Below are 13077 nucleotides of genomic sequence, written 5' to 3'. Positions count from 1 at the left end.
CGACGCTCATAACTTTGTCTGTCTGCGGTGGGTGTCCCAAGTTAGGGAGCCCAGAGTCACTCTGGTACAGCTGGTACCAGCTCTTGTGTTAAGCAGGTAAAAAATTACCGGTACCAGCAGGAGCTGGACTTGGGCCCTGGCATTCAAAGCGCTCATCTCAGGGTGCATCCTGCATGTCAGCACCATGACTAACACAGAAGGAGCTACATCTTTTACCAGTTCATGCAAGATTTAGAATTTTTCTTGAAGCCTTATATACAGGTCATGTCTACTTCCCAGTCCTCCAACTTAGGTTGCTCTTTATTTATTATTTTTATTAAAGGTTATTATCTTTATTTGTTACCATTTCGTTTATTTAGAATTTAGTAGCAAAAATGAAAAATGCAGCATGAAGACCCTTAACATTACAACAATTAACAGGCACATAGCTCTGGGATATCCAAGGACCCGATGCGTGACTTCTGGAAATACTACGGTGTGCTCTTTCTTACCCTTGCATGAGTCCTTCCAGGGACACAGAACTGCTTAGAGAAGAACGAGCTGGCCGGAGGGGAGGTGTAACCGACAACATTACTCTTTTTTCCATACTTTATTTTGTTCTACAAATACAGTACAAAAATAGGTTTTTTCTGAACATAATTAAATGTAAGCCATCTTTTTGCATTTCAATCTTTCCTCTGTGACAATGTCCAGCAATGGCTAGACTGTTCCCCTCTATTTTTGAAGAGACAGTGTCAGTGTAATTTAATTATAAAAATACTACAAAAGACAGCTCAGCATTTCTATTGTAAAACTGCAGAAAAAGCTTATGTAGCTTTAACATTCCTCTCCTAAGGGTTTTTAAATGCCTAGGTGCTGGGTAACATTTACAAGAGTGCTCTGGTTTCAGCAAATTTTGTTTCTGACAATGACAGTCAGTTTTACATGTTTTGCTCCAGAACATATCCACATGGTCTTGACAAAACAAAACTGAAACAAATACCTATATATTCAAATTACTCAAGACAACATATTTAACCTGAAGTTTGAAATGAGGACAAGGCTTCCTTCTAATGCACGAGATTTCTGAAAGCAAAGGAAGAATGAAAAGCCAAAACTGACTTTTCACAAAAGGCAGGTATTCTTTAGAAAGTAAATTTTCAGATTCCTCGAGAGCTTGACTGCGTGCTTCTTTACACCTTAGAGGAAGTACTTCCCCTTCTCTGATGATGAGAGAACAAGACCAGAACTCTACCTCACCACTGACTTGGATAAGGTATGTATCAAAGAGGGTGTGAGTAGTCCTTTGGCCAACTCACCACAGACTGGTAAGTGGCAGCTGCACGCTTTAGTTCTGGGCAAGCAGAGAAAAATGGAAAAGAGAAAAATGGGAAAAAAAACAATGCTAATGAAAGGAATGCCTCAGAAACCAGAATTATTAGTGTGGATACAAAAGACAGCAAAGAACCCCAACAACACAAAGTGATCTTCTCAGAAGGTACAACTGTACATCTGCTTCTCCTAAGTCCAAAGACAAAAGGATGAACCTAATTACCTGCGATAGCAAAAGAAACTCTTGATATTGCATTAGGTTGGTCCCTGACTGCTCAGAAACACCAGTGCACAGGAAGACTATGTCCTTAACTAGCAAAGGATACTTTTGTTGTGACTATTGATCTTGCATCTAGAAACGGCAAAGAAACGCTTGTTCTGATCACAGTTTCTCAAAAGGGAACAACTGTGCTGCTTCTCCTTTCTTTTCTCGCTTGCTCTTTCTGGTTGTCTTCTCTTCTTTTTTCTTCTCTAACTGGCGATTTTGGGGCCAAGAAATGGCCACATTCCCTACTGCACTCTCTGAACTCGGACCTCCTTCTTCAGCGGAAGAGAATCCAGCTCCCTTCTGTGTCTCAGGTGCCGATGGCTCAGTCTGAAAAAACAGGTGTGAAAATTGAAAAGTTGCCCTAGAAATCACTCATAACTACCCCTGCCTAAAAGGGCTTGTCTTCTGTAATGTCATGAAGTGTCACTGTGACGGAAGTTGGTTGGTTGCTCTGGTTTGGGCTTCTTGCCCAAAGCAGTGTGCTTCTCTTTCTGCATGTCAACCATTCTTTCAACACAGGCAAAATATTTTTGATGATGGAAGAATAAAAATAATCCTGCTTTAAAAAGATAATGCTTTTCACCTTTCTCAATGGGGAAAACATTAAGAACTAAAACATCTGGCTTCCTAACAAAAAGCAGCCCACTCTTATCCTGGTAGCTACCTGGCTGGCTTGGAGGAATTAATCTACAAAGGGAGTATGTCAAAACAGAAAATAATACTGAAAAAAATGATGCTTTGGGAAACACTGATCTCTTGTCAAACAATAATGAATCTTTCACAGACATAACCACATCGAATTTCTGGTGTAGGTTTTTGTTTTTACTAGTTGCTAGTCACATGCTAACAACAGGAAATAAAAGGATTTTTGAGCAACTACACTCTGGAAGTTCTACACTCTACAGCTGGAAACGTGACACATTGGAAATTCTGGAAAGAGGTATCTTGGTAGAGAAATATCATCCTGCAAAAGAAATCACTAACAGAAATGCAGAACACCTTGATGGAGTAGCGTTGCTTCAGTCTCTCTCTGATGAGAAGTCCTTTCGTCAGCAGCTTCCAATTCCCCAGAGCTCTTTTCTCACGCTTCTGTGTGACATACAGTTATTGAAAAGAGAAAAACTTACTATTATGAGTTTCAATGTATTTACGCCCACACAAAATGGAAGTTTGAAGATTTTAAACTGCCATTAAAAAGAAACATGCCAACTTAAATGTGTCACAGTAAATTATAGGCTAGTAGGATTCTTAAGAGTAAAATGCATTTGTGTCCAATTATCTGCTAAATATATGAATTACTGTCCCTTTCTAATGTGTACCCTGACTGTGTAAATTACACCAGAACCACCTCCAACACTTTATACTTATACATGTATTCCTCATTTTGTGTTTCCCAGCAGCCATGGAAAACTATTCCAGAGTATGTACCATTTCAGATATTGCTACACACTTGTACTGCATCCCGCTGCAGTCTGGACAGCAAGCTGGGGGATGCAACTAGCCCTTCACGGTCACAGAGCTCTGTGTCTGTTGCTTACACAGCCCACTCTTGTTTGATTGTCCACTTTAAATGGAGTTTACTTACTTAATAAATGTAACAATACAGAAGTTGCAAAAATAATTCTCACCTCTCTCTCCTTCTTTTCTATTTCTGCTTGTTCATTCTCCCAGGCAGCAATGAGGACCTCTTTATACTCCTCACAGACAACGTAGCCATCGGTACTAGGAAGGAGAACACAATCCTCTGTCAGCTACTAGAAGAAAAAAAGAAAGGGAGCAAATGCCTGCTGACCCAGCCAAATCAAAAGCTACTGAATACTGACAGAACTGTCAATACCTGTCTCATAGGATCTAAGTGTGTAACTCATCACATGTACTCCTTAACACAGGGTATATAACTTCTTCAGGACATCAAAATCTGTCAGCTGCCACAAAGCAGCTTTACGTACACTGGGTGTGAGTAGCCACCATGAAAATCAAATCCAGTGATGGCTTGAGCACAGTCGATGTCCAACTTCCGCGCCAATCTGTTCAGGTTTGAGAGTCTCAGCTGCACACAGCCAATGGGTAACATGGATGGCAGGAAGAGATAGACATTTCCATATTCATTCCGAGGAACCTGTTATCGCAAAATTAAAGAGCAATGGTGACACTCCTGCTCTCTGGAGAGAGGTGAAAATCCCTGCTGCAACGCAGGGACTCTCCCTTCCTTCTGACCTGCTACATTCCACTCCAGTATTCGATTAATATTCACATGACAAGTCACAAGCTTAGATTTTAGCTGCATGGTTATCTCCTAGCTATGTTCTCTGCCCAGGCCTTGTTACTCAGACTGTAATGCAGAGAATTAGCAAAACAAACATGGGCTAGGCAAATTAGATGAACAAAATTATAAAGTTAGCAGTCTGCATGGCTAGCGCCCATTACTTGTACTCGGGAAAGAAAGGTCTAAATGAAGTTTTGACCATTTCCTCTTGGATACAGTTACCTCAGAACTCTTAATCCTGAATCCAGATGTTATTGACTGATCCCACCTCTGAAACATGCAACTTCTAGAAAAAATAAAGCTCACAGCTCCATAAAAAACACTTTCACACCAGCCCTCTGCCTCCCTAGCTACCTTTCCATCCACTGCCACAGGCGGCTGATAATCCTCTGTCTGCCAGCGACCAAACAGCGCCAGATCCTCCTTGTCCCTGTTTGCAGGCTCTGCAAGGCGCGCCTTCCTCGCCTGGTTGGAAAATCCTTTCACCATCTGCGCAAATAAAATGACCAAGTCTGTAACACCACCGCAAGCTGCCAGCGATTTCAGACTTCTTCCCAGGACATCAAAGGATAAGGCTCTGGGGGAGAAGAAATGTCTGTTTCCTATCTTCAGTATCCACTGCCTATAAAGGATAACCCATAAGCCCTTGGAGAAGTTAAAAAGGGTTCTGCTAGATACCATTGGGGTGGGAAGAACAGATAGCTGGGCTTTGGGTAGTACAAAGCAACTACAGGCACGGTAGGTGGACAGATTCACGATGCAGCTACCACAAACCATGCAAGCAAGCAAGAAATCTACATCTGCTGACAGAGAGAAGGCAAAAACCAAAACAGAATTGAGCTTGAATTTAGAGGGCAGACATGTTGCAGAGGAGGAAGTCAAACCCTCTTACCTTGTAAGGCACTTCTCCAATTCTCACCACTCGAGCTTGCTTTAGCCAAGTGTCCTTGGAGTGCAGCGTGTGTACACAGTCTCTAAAAAGACCAGAAGGAAGCAACTGTAAGAGTTTTGAAATATCTCCATAAGAGACTTCCAAACTGTTATTCACATGTTAGGAATGGTAAAAAAGCTGTATCTAAGTGATATGCAAATACTGCCCGAGGAGCTAAATGCCTCACCCTGCCTATGCACATGGCCTAAGACGACTGCTGATACCATCATGGTCTTTACACGAATTAGCTCTTAAATTTATTACAAAGATCACAGTTGCACATGACACCATGTGCACCACTCACCTGGAGTAGACAGCTTCTCCCCTGCAGTACCCTAGGATAGCAGCCGATTCAGGATAGATTGCCTGATATTTCAAGAGATGCCTCTTCAGTGCATAAAGAGGGTGGTTTTTGTACTCTCCAATTGCTGTTGGTAGAGGCTGATCTTGAAGCTTAACTTGAAACTGTAGGAATTATACAAAGAGGAGTGATTTCACAATGTTCTTGCACTACCCTTTGCAAGAAAGTAAGAATGATTATAGCATGGATCAAAGGAAAAAACCGCAGAAACTTAATCAGATGAGCCAACAGACCAAGCATTCTTGTTGCAAATAGGTACTTAGATGTCTACCCAGATCTACATATGTTAAGACTATCTCTGAGAAGGGTAACGCTAAACTGTACAGAAACCACATTAATAAGTTTGCAGCATGGGCTGTCCAGTACTTTTGCTATCCAGATTTCTCTGAACAGCCTCCATTTGATATTATTTTACTCTATCATTGTACATTCCCTTTAAAACATGCTCAATCTGAACATTTCAAGCTCAAATACAAACTTCCTTCCTCATGGAAAGATGCCTAATGATTTGGCCTGAACAAGAATCCAAGGACTGGACTCTTGGCACTAAATGTCCTGAAATTGCCATTTACCTCATTTTCCTCCTTCTTGTCTCTTTCCACATAGGGATTTCTATATGGCTGCAGTGTGTCTTCCCACCACTCAGGGTCCACACGGCTCTTCCTTGTTGCAGTCATCCACAGTGGGTCATATCTTTGCGTCACATCCCTGATGCTCCCATCATTGTCAAATCCCACAACGTAGGACAGTGGCTTTGTGGCATATGTGAAACACAGCTGGGGCTGGCCAACATTGCCATGAACACAGTCTACACACACCCACTTGTCCTCACGTTCAAGGAAAACCTCCAGCCACTGGTCTGTGCCCATTATGTTCCTTACTTCCTGCTGTCCATCATCCTCATCACTAGAAATTATTTTGCTTCTCTTTCTCTGTGCATGAGGCAAGGTTGGAGCTGTACTTTTTGCTGGCCTAGGCTCAGCTCCGTATGAATTTTTGGATAGCCTTGATTCTGAAGTCTCAGTTTTTGGGCTTTTTATAGCCGTTACCGTTGACTTCTTGGAGCCCAGTGAGCTCCTCCGCCTTTTAGAGACAGTTTCAAAATCCTCATCAGAGAGATCACCCTCCTCCTCTGAAACCTCGAAGTCTGAAACACTGCCCTCATCACTTCCACTCTCTTCTTTGTAACACACTTTGGAGGCCACTCGTCTCCGGCGATCATTTTTGGGCCTGACTGGCACATCTTTTTCTGCTAAGCAGTTCCCCTCGTTACTAGATTCCTTCTGCTCCTGGATGCCTGCAGTCAACTTTGACTTGCGTGTCCTTTTGGTCTGAGACGTTTTGTGTTTCTTTGGCTCCTTGTTGTCGTCTTCGCTCTCTGAAGATTTTTCATCCTGTTTGGCTTTTCTGTAGGGGCATTTTTTTGCCACAGCTTTGGGTGTTGTGGCAGAGCTCTCCTGCTTCTCAGAAGTACCTCTGACAGACTGCCTCTTGGATGAGCTTTTTCCCTGCAAAGAAAGATGCCACGTCACCTTTATTACCACGGCTAAGGATACGTTAAAAAAAAAGACTGAAATCAGCATGAGGTGCATGCAGACCAAAGGTTGGCAGGCATGGTCAATGCGCATGTCTTAGGGACTTGACAACTTCAGGGAACATGGCTGAAAAGAGGTGTACTCAAGCAGCAAGTGTTTGCTGTCTAATTTTTAAAGAAAATTAAAACCACTGAAGTGTAAGAAGTCTTTGCTGAAACACACAAAATGGGTGTTTTTTTTAAAGGTGAAACCTAAAAATTTTTTTTTCATCTTCTGCACTACAGACAGAACATTGTCATCACCCTGGTTCATGCAGTAAGCGATTCACTTCAAGCTGCAACAGAAAAAGTTTTTTCAATCCCATTCTCTAAACCAGTAACCCATTCCTTATTCCCAACACCCAACAAAATCTACCTTTGCTCTTATCTCCTTGAGAGGAATGGGCTGAAAAGACAGCACGAGGCGACACAGCAGCTGCAATGCTCGCAGAATAATTAAAAATATCTGCAAAAATAAAAATAAAGCATGTTTAACCTTTTTTCAAGGTATATAAAAAAACCTCTTGAAACTCTTTTACAGTCTGGGTTCTGTCACAAATCATTTTCAGTCCTACTTTTTACCCAGTGCTGTATACACTGACACAGAGATGTAAGTAGCCCAGTTGCTACAGTATTAGAGTACTGCACAGTATTCTCTGGCTCTTATTTATGGTATTACTGTGACAGGGGTACTGCTGTTAGCTCACAGATGAGGGACCAATTCCTAAAGAGGCTAAATGAATGATCCTGCTGGAGCAGACACAGTAATTCAGCCAAATCCTATTTACCCTATCAGTCTCTCACTCTTGAGGAAAACTGAATGAATCTAATCCTCCCAAAGGTGGCCAAAGCCAACCACATCCCATCAGCTGAACCCAGAAGAAACACCAGCCATTCAGAGAATGTCATTACAGTCACAACCGAGTGGCTAACAGCTGTGACCTGGCAACTGACTTCCTGCATGGGACTCAAACAGAAGCTGCCTAAGCAAAGCTTGCTTTGTCTTTTCCTCCTGTCCCAGGAAGTGACATCTTTGCATTTCCACACCAAGGTTGAAAAAGCTTTGCAGCAGAGGAGCTGCAACATCCCACTTTACCAGCAACAGGGCAGAGCTGCAAGCCATGCATCTGCAAAGTAGCAGCTCATTTCTGCTGTTCCAAATGTCCTCTGTCAATTTGATCTCCTGTGTTTCCCCCTCCCTCAATTGTTTTACTAAATCTCTCTGTGACTTGAAGCAACTGACTCCACTTCTTCCCTTAATCCAATTCCACCACAAAATGACCGTAGAGTTGAAGTTGTTTTGAAGCCTTGTTCTTGGGCTGCCTTAAATCAAAGCTCAATTCCTTTCAGCTTCAACGGTGACTTATAGTAACAAACTACCAACTTTCTAACTCAAAGATCTGTAAAGTTTCTCTGGCTGCAAGTAAGCCCAAAAATTTCCTCATTCATATTAGTACTTAAGAAGAAATATATTAAGCTTGTTTTCTTTGATCTACACTGTCAAAGCATACCGAGGAACATGTAGCTCTATGCACTATACATAAAGCCAACCACAGCAGAACACAGAGCACGCAGCTGACACCAACCAGAACTAGAGGCTCCAGTTAGGCACAGTTCAAATTGAGTAATTTAATCACAGAAGGACTACAGATAAAAATACAACAACAAAAAAGCCACAGAATCACCTAAGTCACCAATTTTTTTTCTGCAAATCCATCCCTCAAACACCACTTTGTGTACAACCTGACAGCAGTACAGCACTGATCTAGCATGCAAACTCAGCAGCTAACTCTGCACTTCACAGTCACTTACATGAACCAACTCTTGATCATCTTGTGCAGAATAGACGGCAAAGCGCCTCTCCAAGGTCGACTGAAGGGGCTCTCCTTTTTCAGTGGAAAGCTCATCATTGACAGTGAAGGTTCCAACAAACCTGAAATATGAGACACCTACTTACTGTCCAGTGTGTGTGACTGTACTCTTAAACTTCATAGTTCATAATTTCCTTCTGTAAAAAGGACAGATTCTCACCCTTGTATTTAAAATCAGAAAAATCATTGAAAATTGGTAATTACATTTACCCCTCTCCCTGAACCCTGGCTCTACGTTCTATGTGACAGCATGATTAGGAGAGAGAGAGTTTTACCATTTCACCAAGTTGGAAAGGTAGAGAAGGTCCACTTGGCCTGCAGGCACTTTCGTGAAGTGGGTGGGGATGATGGATAGACCAATGGCATGAAGATCTGGCTGGCTGCAGATCCTGTTCCTATAGAAACCATTTGCTAATAAACACAAGAGGTGAACCTGAGAGAAAAAAGGTTTCTATAGTGAGTTCACAAGAGGTTTTCTTTACTAGAACTATTGTCCATGGTATAGACAAGGAAGGCCTTACTGCTCCTTTTAAGAGACAGGCAACAATGAAGCCTCTCAAGCATACACAGGGAGGACACAGGGCTGTCTTCAGATCACCATCAGAAGACAGTAAAGCCTCGAAACCCCTATCAGTGCCTTCTGCTCTACATGACTGAGTTTAACGTCCACAGAATGACCAGATACACACTCAATGGAGAAATATACACCCTACTCACATCTGCTTTGATTTAGATTTTTCCTAATGCAGTTATTGATGTTTCTAACTTACAGTTCAGGAAAAGTCTAATGAGCATTTGTCAGGACTACAGCCTTTCTGTTTTTTTACTTCTAGCCATAGCTCCAAATTATTTGATCAAAATTAGTTTCTTTTTCATTATGAATCACATTTATGCTCAATTTTTTCCCTGCCAGGTTTCTCTGTGACCAATACCTTATGTGTGTCCTCACGAACCTCCTTGCTGAAACGTTTCATCATTCTTCGAAGATACATCTCAAACTCGGCTTTCCTTTTTTCTCTGCACAAGATTACAAAAGAAATGGATGTTGTGGGTTTTCCACAGACTTGCGTTTCTAGATTCCTGAACTGGATCAGTTCACAACGAGAATCCATCCCAGAGAAACTTCTGTGCACACTTACAAAAATTTAGTTACTGGCCATGTGAACAGGCATGCAGGCTACATATGACTAATAAACTGTGAACTGCACATACCTGACTACTGAGAGCTTGGGTATACTCAGATGGCCTAAACTCCACCTAACTTCATGTGCCTAGAGTTTCCTACCAGGCAGCTTAGGACAGCTCCATACTAAACTTATAATTTACCGTCTGACTTGTTTGACTTTTAGATGACTGCTAGCATTCAGATTCCTGAAAAAATGGTGTTCTCTTCATTGATGAAGTCTTTCAACTTAGACGCAACAGATACTCTGGTTGCTTTGTTATGAAGGGCTGGCCTGGGACAGTGCCCACCCTGTAACAGCATGAGGTATCATCAGGCCTCCAGCCACCGCACAACGAAGGCTTTCCTTGGTACAATGCTCCCAGATGCCGAGGGCATTCATTTGACCCACCTATTCGCACCTCAGGTATGGGCACACACAAGCTTCCACCTGAGCTGTTAACATATTTACAGTACAACCAGCCATTCACGCACAGCTCTCCTTGAAGAGAGCTACTACCGTCCCTGGCTTGGAGATGTAGATCTTAAAGCACAACGAAGTCACACACTTGATTTTCAAGGAAGCTGAAAAATATCTATTCCCGCCAACTTCCACTGAAGATTTTGGTAAAATTGTCAGCATGTAAACTGTTCTCCATCCCATGACCTCGCATCATTTCAACTCAGCAGTCTGCACAAAGTAGGCATTTCCACCCAGAATAGAGCAAGTCAGTGACAGCCAAGACTTAGTATATTTTTAACTTCATCCTTTAACAGCCCTCTGCTGCCTTCTCTGTTCTTACCTCCTCTCTCTTTTCTTCACCTGCTCCGGGGTTTCAATCTCTATCTCAACAGGATTGCTTGGCATCATCACAGCCGGAAGATCAGCACCATCTTCTAACTTATCTGTGGCAGGTTCCTGGAGTTCTGGAAAAATAAAATATTACTAAATGATAAGTAAACATGGAATAGATGCCACAAGGAGGTCTGACAATGGGATAAGAACCTACAAACACAACATCCCCAGTAATTAGCAGCTCCTGGATCTTCCATAACACTGTGTGTGCTCAGTTATTTCAAATAACTATGGGATGCCAGTCACCTGCTGTTGAGGAATCAGCTCAGCACAGTCTAATAGCAAGTGACTGCCACAGGCAAACTCAATCAGGAGAAAGGTGAATGAAGCAGATGTGACTTGAAGGGTACTTGTAGAGTAGCAAAGAAAAAAACTGACAACTCTTCACTTTAGAAGGCAGCAGCAAAATACAAAGATTATGACCATCATAATTCTTATCAATTTTTTGATGGCCACTTAACTGAACAGTTCAGTTGGTTTCATCTACACTCTCCTTTACTAGGAAGTTGTAGTTTTGAATCTTCAACTCATTCCTAGCTGCTCAGTATTAGACAAAACAAACAGCTGAGAAAGCGCTTGGTGCATGGTAGCATAATTTTAACACAAGCCAACAAACAGTCAAATTCAAGGCACTACCATCAGGTCAGTAGTTGTCTGGTTTTTTTCTACTTTGGAGCCATTCTAAAAGGTTATGAGAGATGAGCTTTTAACGATACAGATATGCACATGGAGTATACTTCAGGTATAGAGAATATATACATTTACCTGAATCCACATGAGAAATAGTTCAAAAATCAAATTACAAAAAAAATAAACTGTGTATAAGAATATTTACTCCCTAAAATGAATAAACATGCAATTGTTACCTTCCACGTCCTCCCATTCATCTTCACTTTCATCATCATCATCATCAGTATTGTCTTCATCCATCTCTTTTTTAACAGGAGATTCTCTCTTCAACTTTCTCTCTTTCTGAAGGAGCTTCAGCGAGTCACTGTTGAAGTTATCAAAATGGCTTTAGCATGAGGAAGTGTGTTTGTTTATTTAAGAAAAATAGAGAAAGAACACACTAAAAATACGGAAATAAATGAAGCATGACCTCTGCATCAATAAGAACAGATTGAGTACTTGACAATTAAACTACAGATACCTTCTCTGTAAAGCATAGTCTTTGCCATGGGTTCAATGCAGCAACACTTTTTGAGTACTAACTTAGGTCCTGGTTCTGCAAGGATGCTTACGAAGATGCCTGAACCTACAAAAGGCCCCATCCTTTACAACACCTCGTACAAATGAGTCCTTGGAGAAATGTCTCACTGAATCATTTGTTCTTACTGAACCTTCAAAGTGTTCTGAAATTGGAAGTGTTTCTGTTTCACTGCACTAATATCAAAGGCTCTAGCTGGCCAGTGAAATGAGACCAATCAGTTTAATTTATTTTTATTAATTCATTTGCTATAGCAATCTCCATGGGCAGACCATGCTGATATTATATTTGGATTCCAAAAAAACACTAAAGAATGATATATGTAATGACTTCTGCTCATCATTTTAAACCCAAATCTCAGGCCAACATTTCTTCTATTCATGCTGGATTCCATAAAGTCTCCCTAGTCCCATGTAAAAACTGTAACAAATGAAATAGAATTTTATATTTAAACCATTGAATTTGAAAAGGCTCACATATTAGCTTCCCATACAGACTATCTTCCTCCAAACTGACTCTGCAATGAATAAGACAGTACTTCTGTCCAGCTGTGGGACACAAATGTACTAAATTGTACTGATAGCCTAAAACAAACTGCTCACATGCACATAAGCAGCACTGGGCTCTAAAGAAATAAAATGTAACCATGAAGAGAGAGCTCCTATAGACTTGAATGACAAGTAAACTTACCTGCACGTTTCCTCTTTGTTACCATTCCCTTTATTTCCAGTATTTTTTTTATTTTCTTTTATTAGTGATTTTGCCTCTTTTTGTTTTGAAGGCTTATTTGCTGAGTTGGAAGCTCCAGTATCACAGTCATCTTCCTTCTTCTTAGCCAGAGCTTTTGAGTTGCTCTTCTTTATACTGGGTTTTTTCTCTCCAAAACCATCTGCATGGGACAGAAGAAAGGAAGATATGTTAAAGGATGAAGTTTCATCTCCATGGCAATCAGAAACAATACCTCCATGGACTTCATTAGAGCTAGCTACAGAAGAAAGTGACCACTAGTGATGAGCATGTCACTGTTTCTGAATAAATAGGTAAGAATTGGACGAGACCTGTTTAGGGAAAATACTTTAATAATGTAATGCACAAGAAGTACATAAAGATTCCCATAGACCTACCAATGGGGTCAGCGGAAAAATAAGCATACTTGTCGCTTACAAGAAATTGTTATTCTGTGAAGCTGCTCTGGAGAACTTTTTCAGGGCACCTCCGGGGACACGGACCAGCATATCACGGCCGCCCGTGTCCGCAGTCCCGCCACGGCT

At 41.4% G+C, this 13077-nt stretch overlaps 1 protein-coding gene across 1 annotated transcript; it reads right to left on the bottom strand.

Annotated features, from left to right (window-relative positions):
• Positions 1 to 1693: 1693 nt before the first annotated feature.
• On the bottom strand, positions 1694 to 11532 carry XPC (xeroderma pigmentosum, complementation group C). Its single transcript, XM_010290984.1, has 14 exons — positions 11466 to 11532; positions 10547 to 10670; positions 9514 to 9598; positions 8857 to 9014; positions 8523 to 8643; positions 7087 to 7176; positions 5710 to 6645; positions 5081 to 5241; positions 4738 to 4819; positions 4200 to 4334; positions 3529 to 3698; positions 3208 to 3301; positions 2579 to 2668; positions 1694 to 1906 (listed from the first exon to the last, which is right to left on the bottom strand). The coding sequence occupies exons 1-14, from the start codon at positions 11527 to 11529 to the stop codon at positions 1694 to 1696; spliced, it is 2523 nt and encodes an 840-aa protein (XP_010289286.1). The 5' UTR covers positions 11530 to 11532.
• Positions 11533 to 13077: the final 1545 nt, after the last annotated feature.

This window comes from Phaethon lepturus, unplaced genomic scaffold (assembly GCF_000687285.1).
Source record: "Phaethon lepturus isolate BGI_N335 unplaced genomic scaffold, ASM68728v1 scaffold30887, whole genome shotgun sequence".
NCBI classification, from domain to species: Eukaryota; Metazoa; Chordata; class Aves; order Phaethontiformes; family Phaethontidae; genus Phaethon; species Phaethon lepturus.
This window is presented reverse-complemented; position numbering and strand designations above follow the sequence as displayed.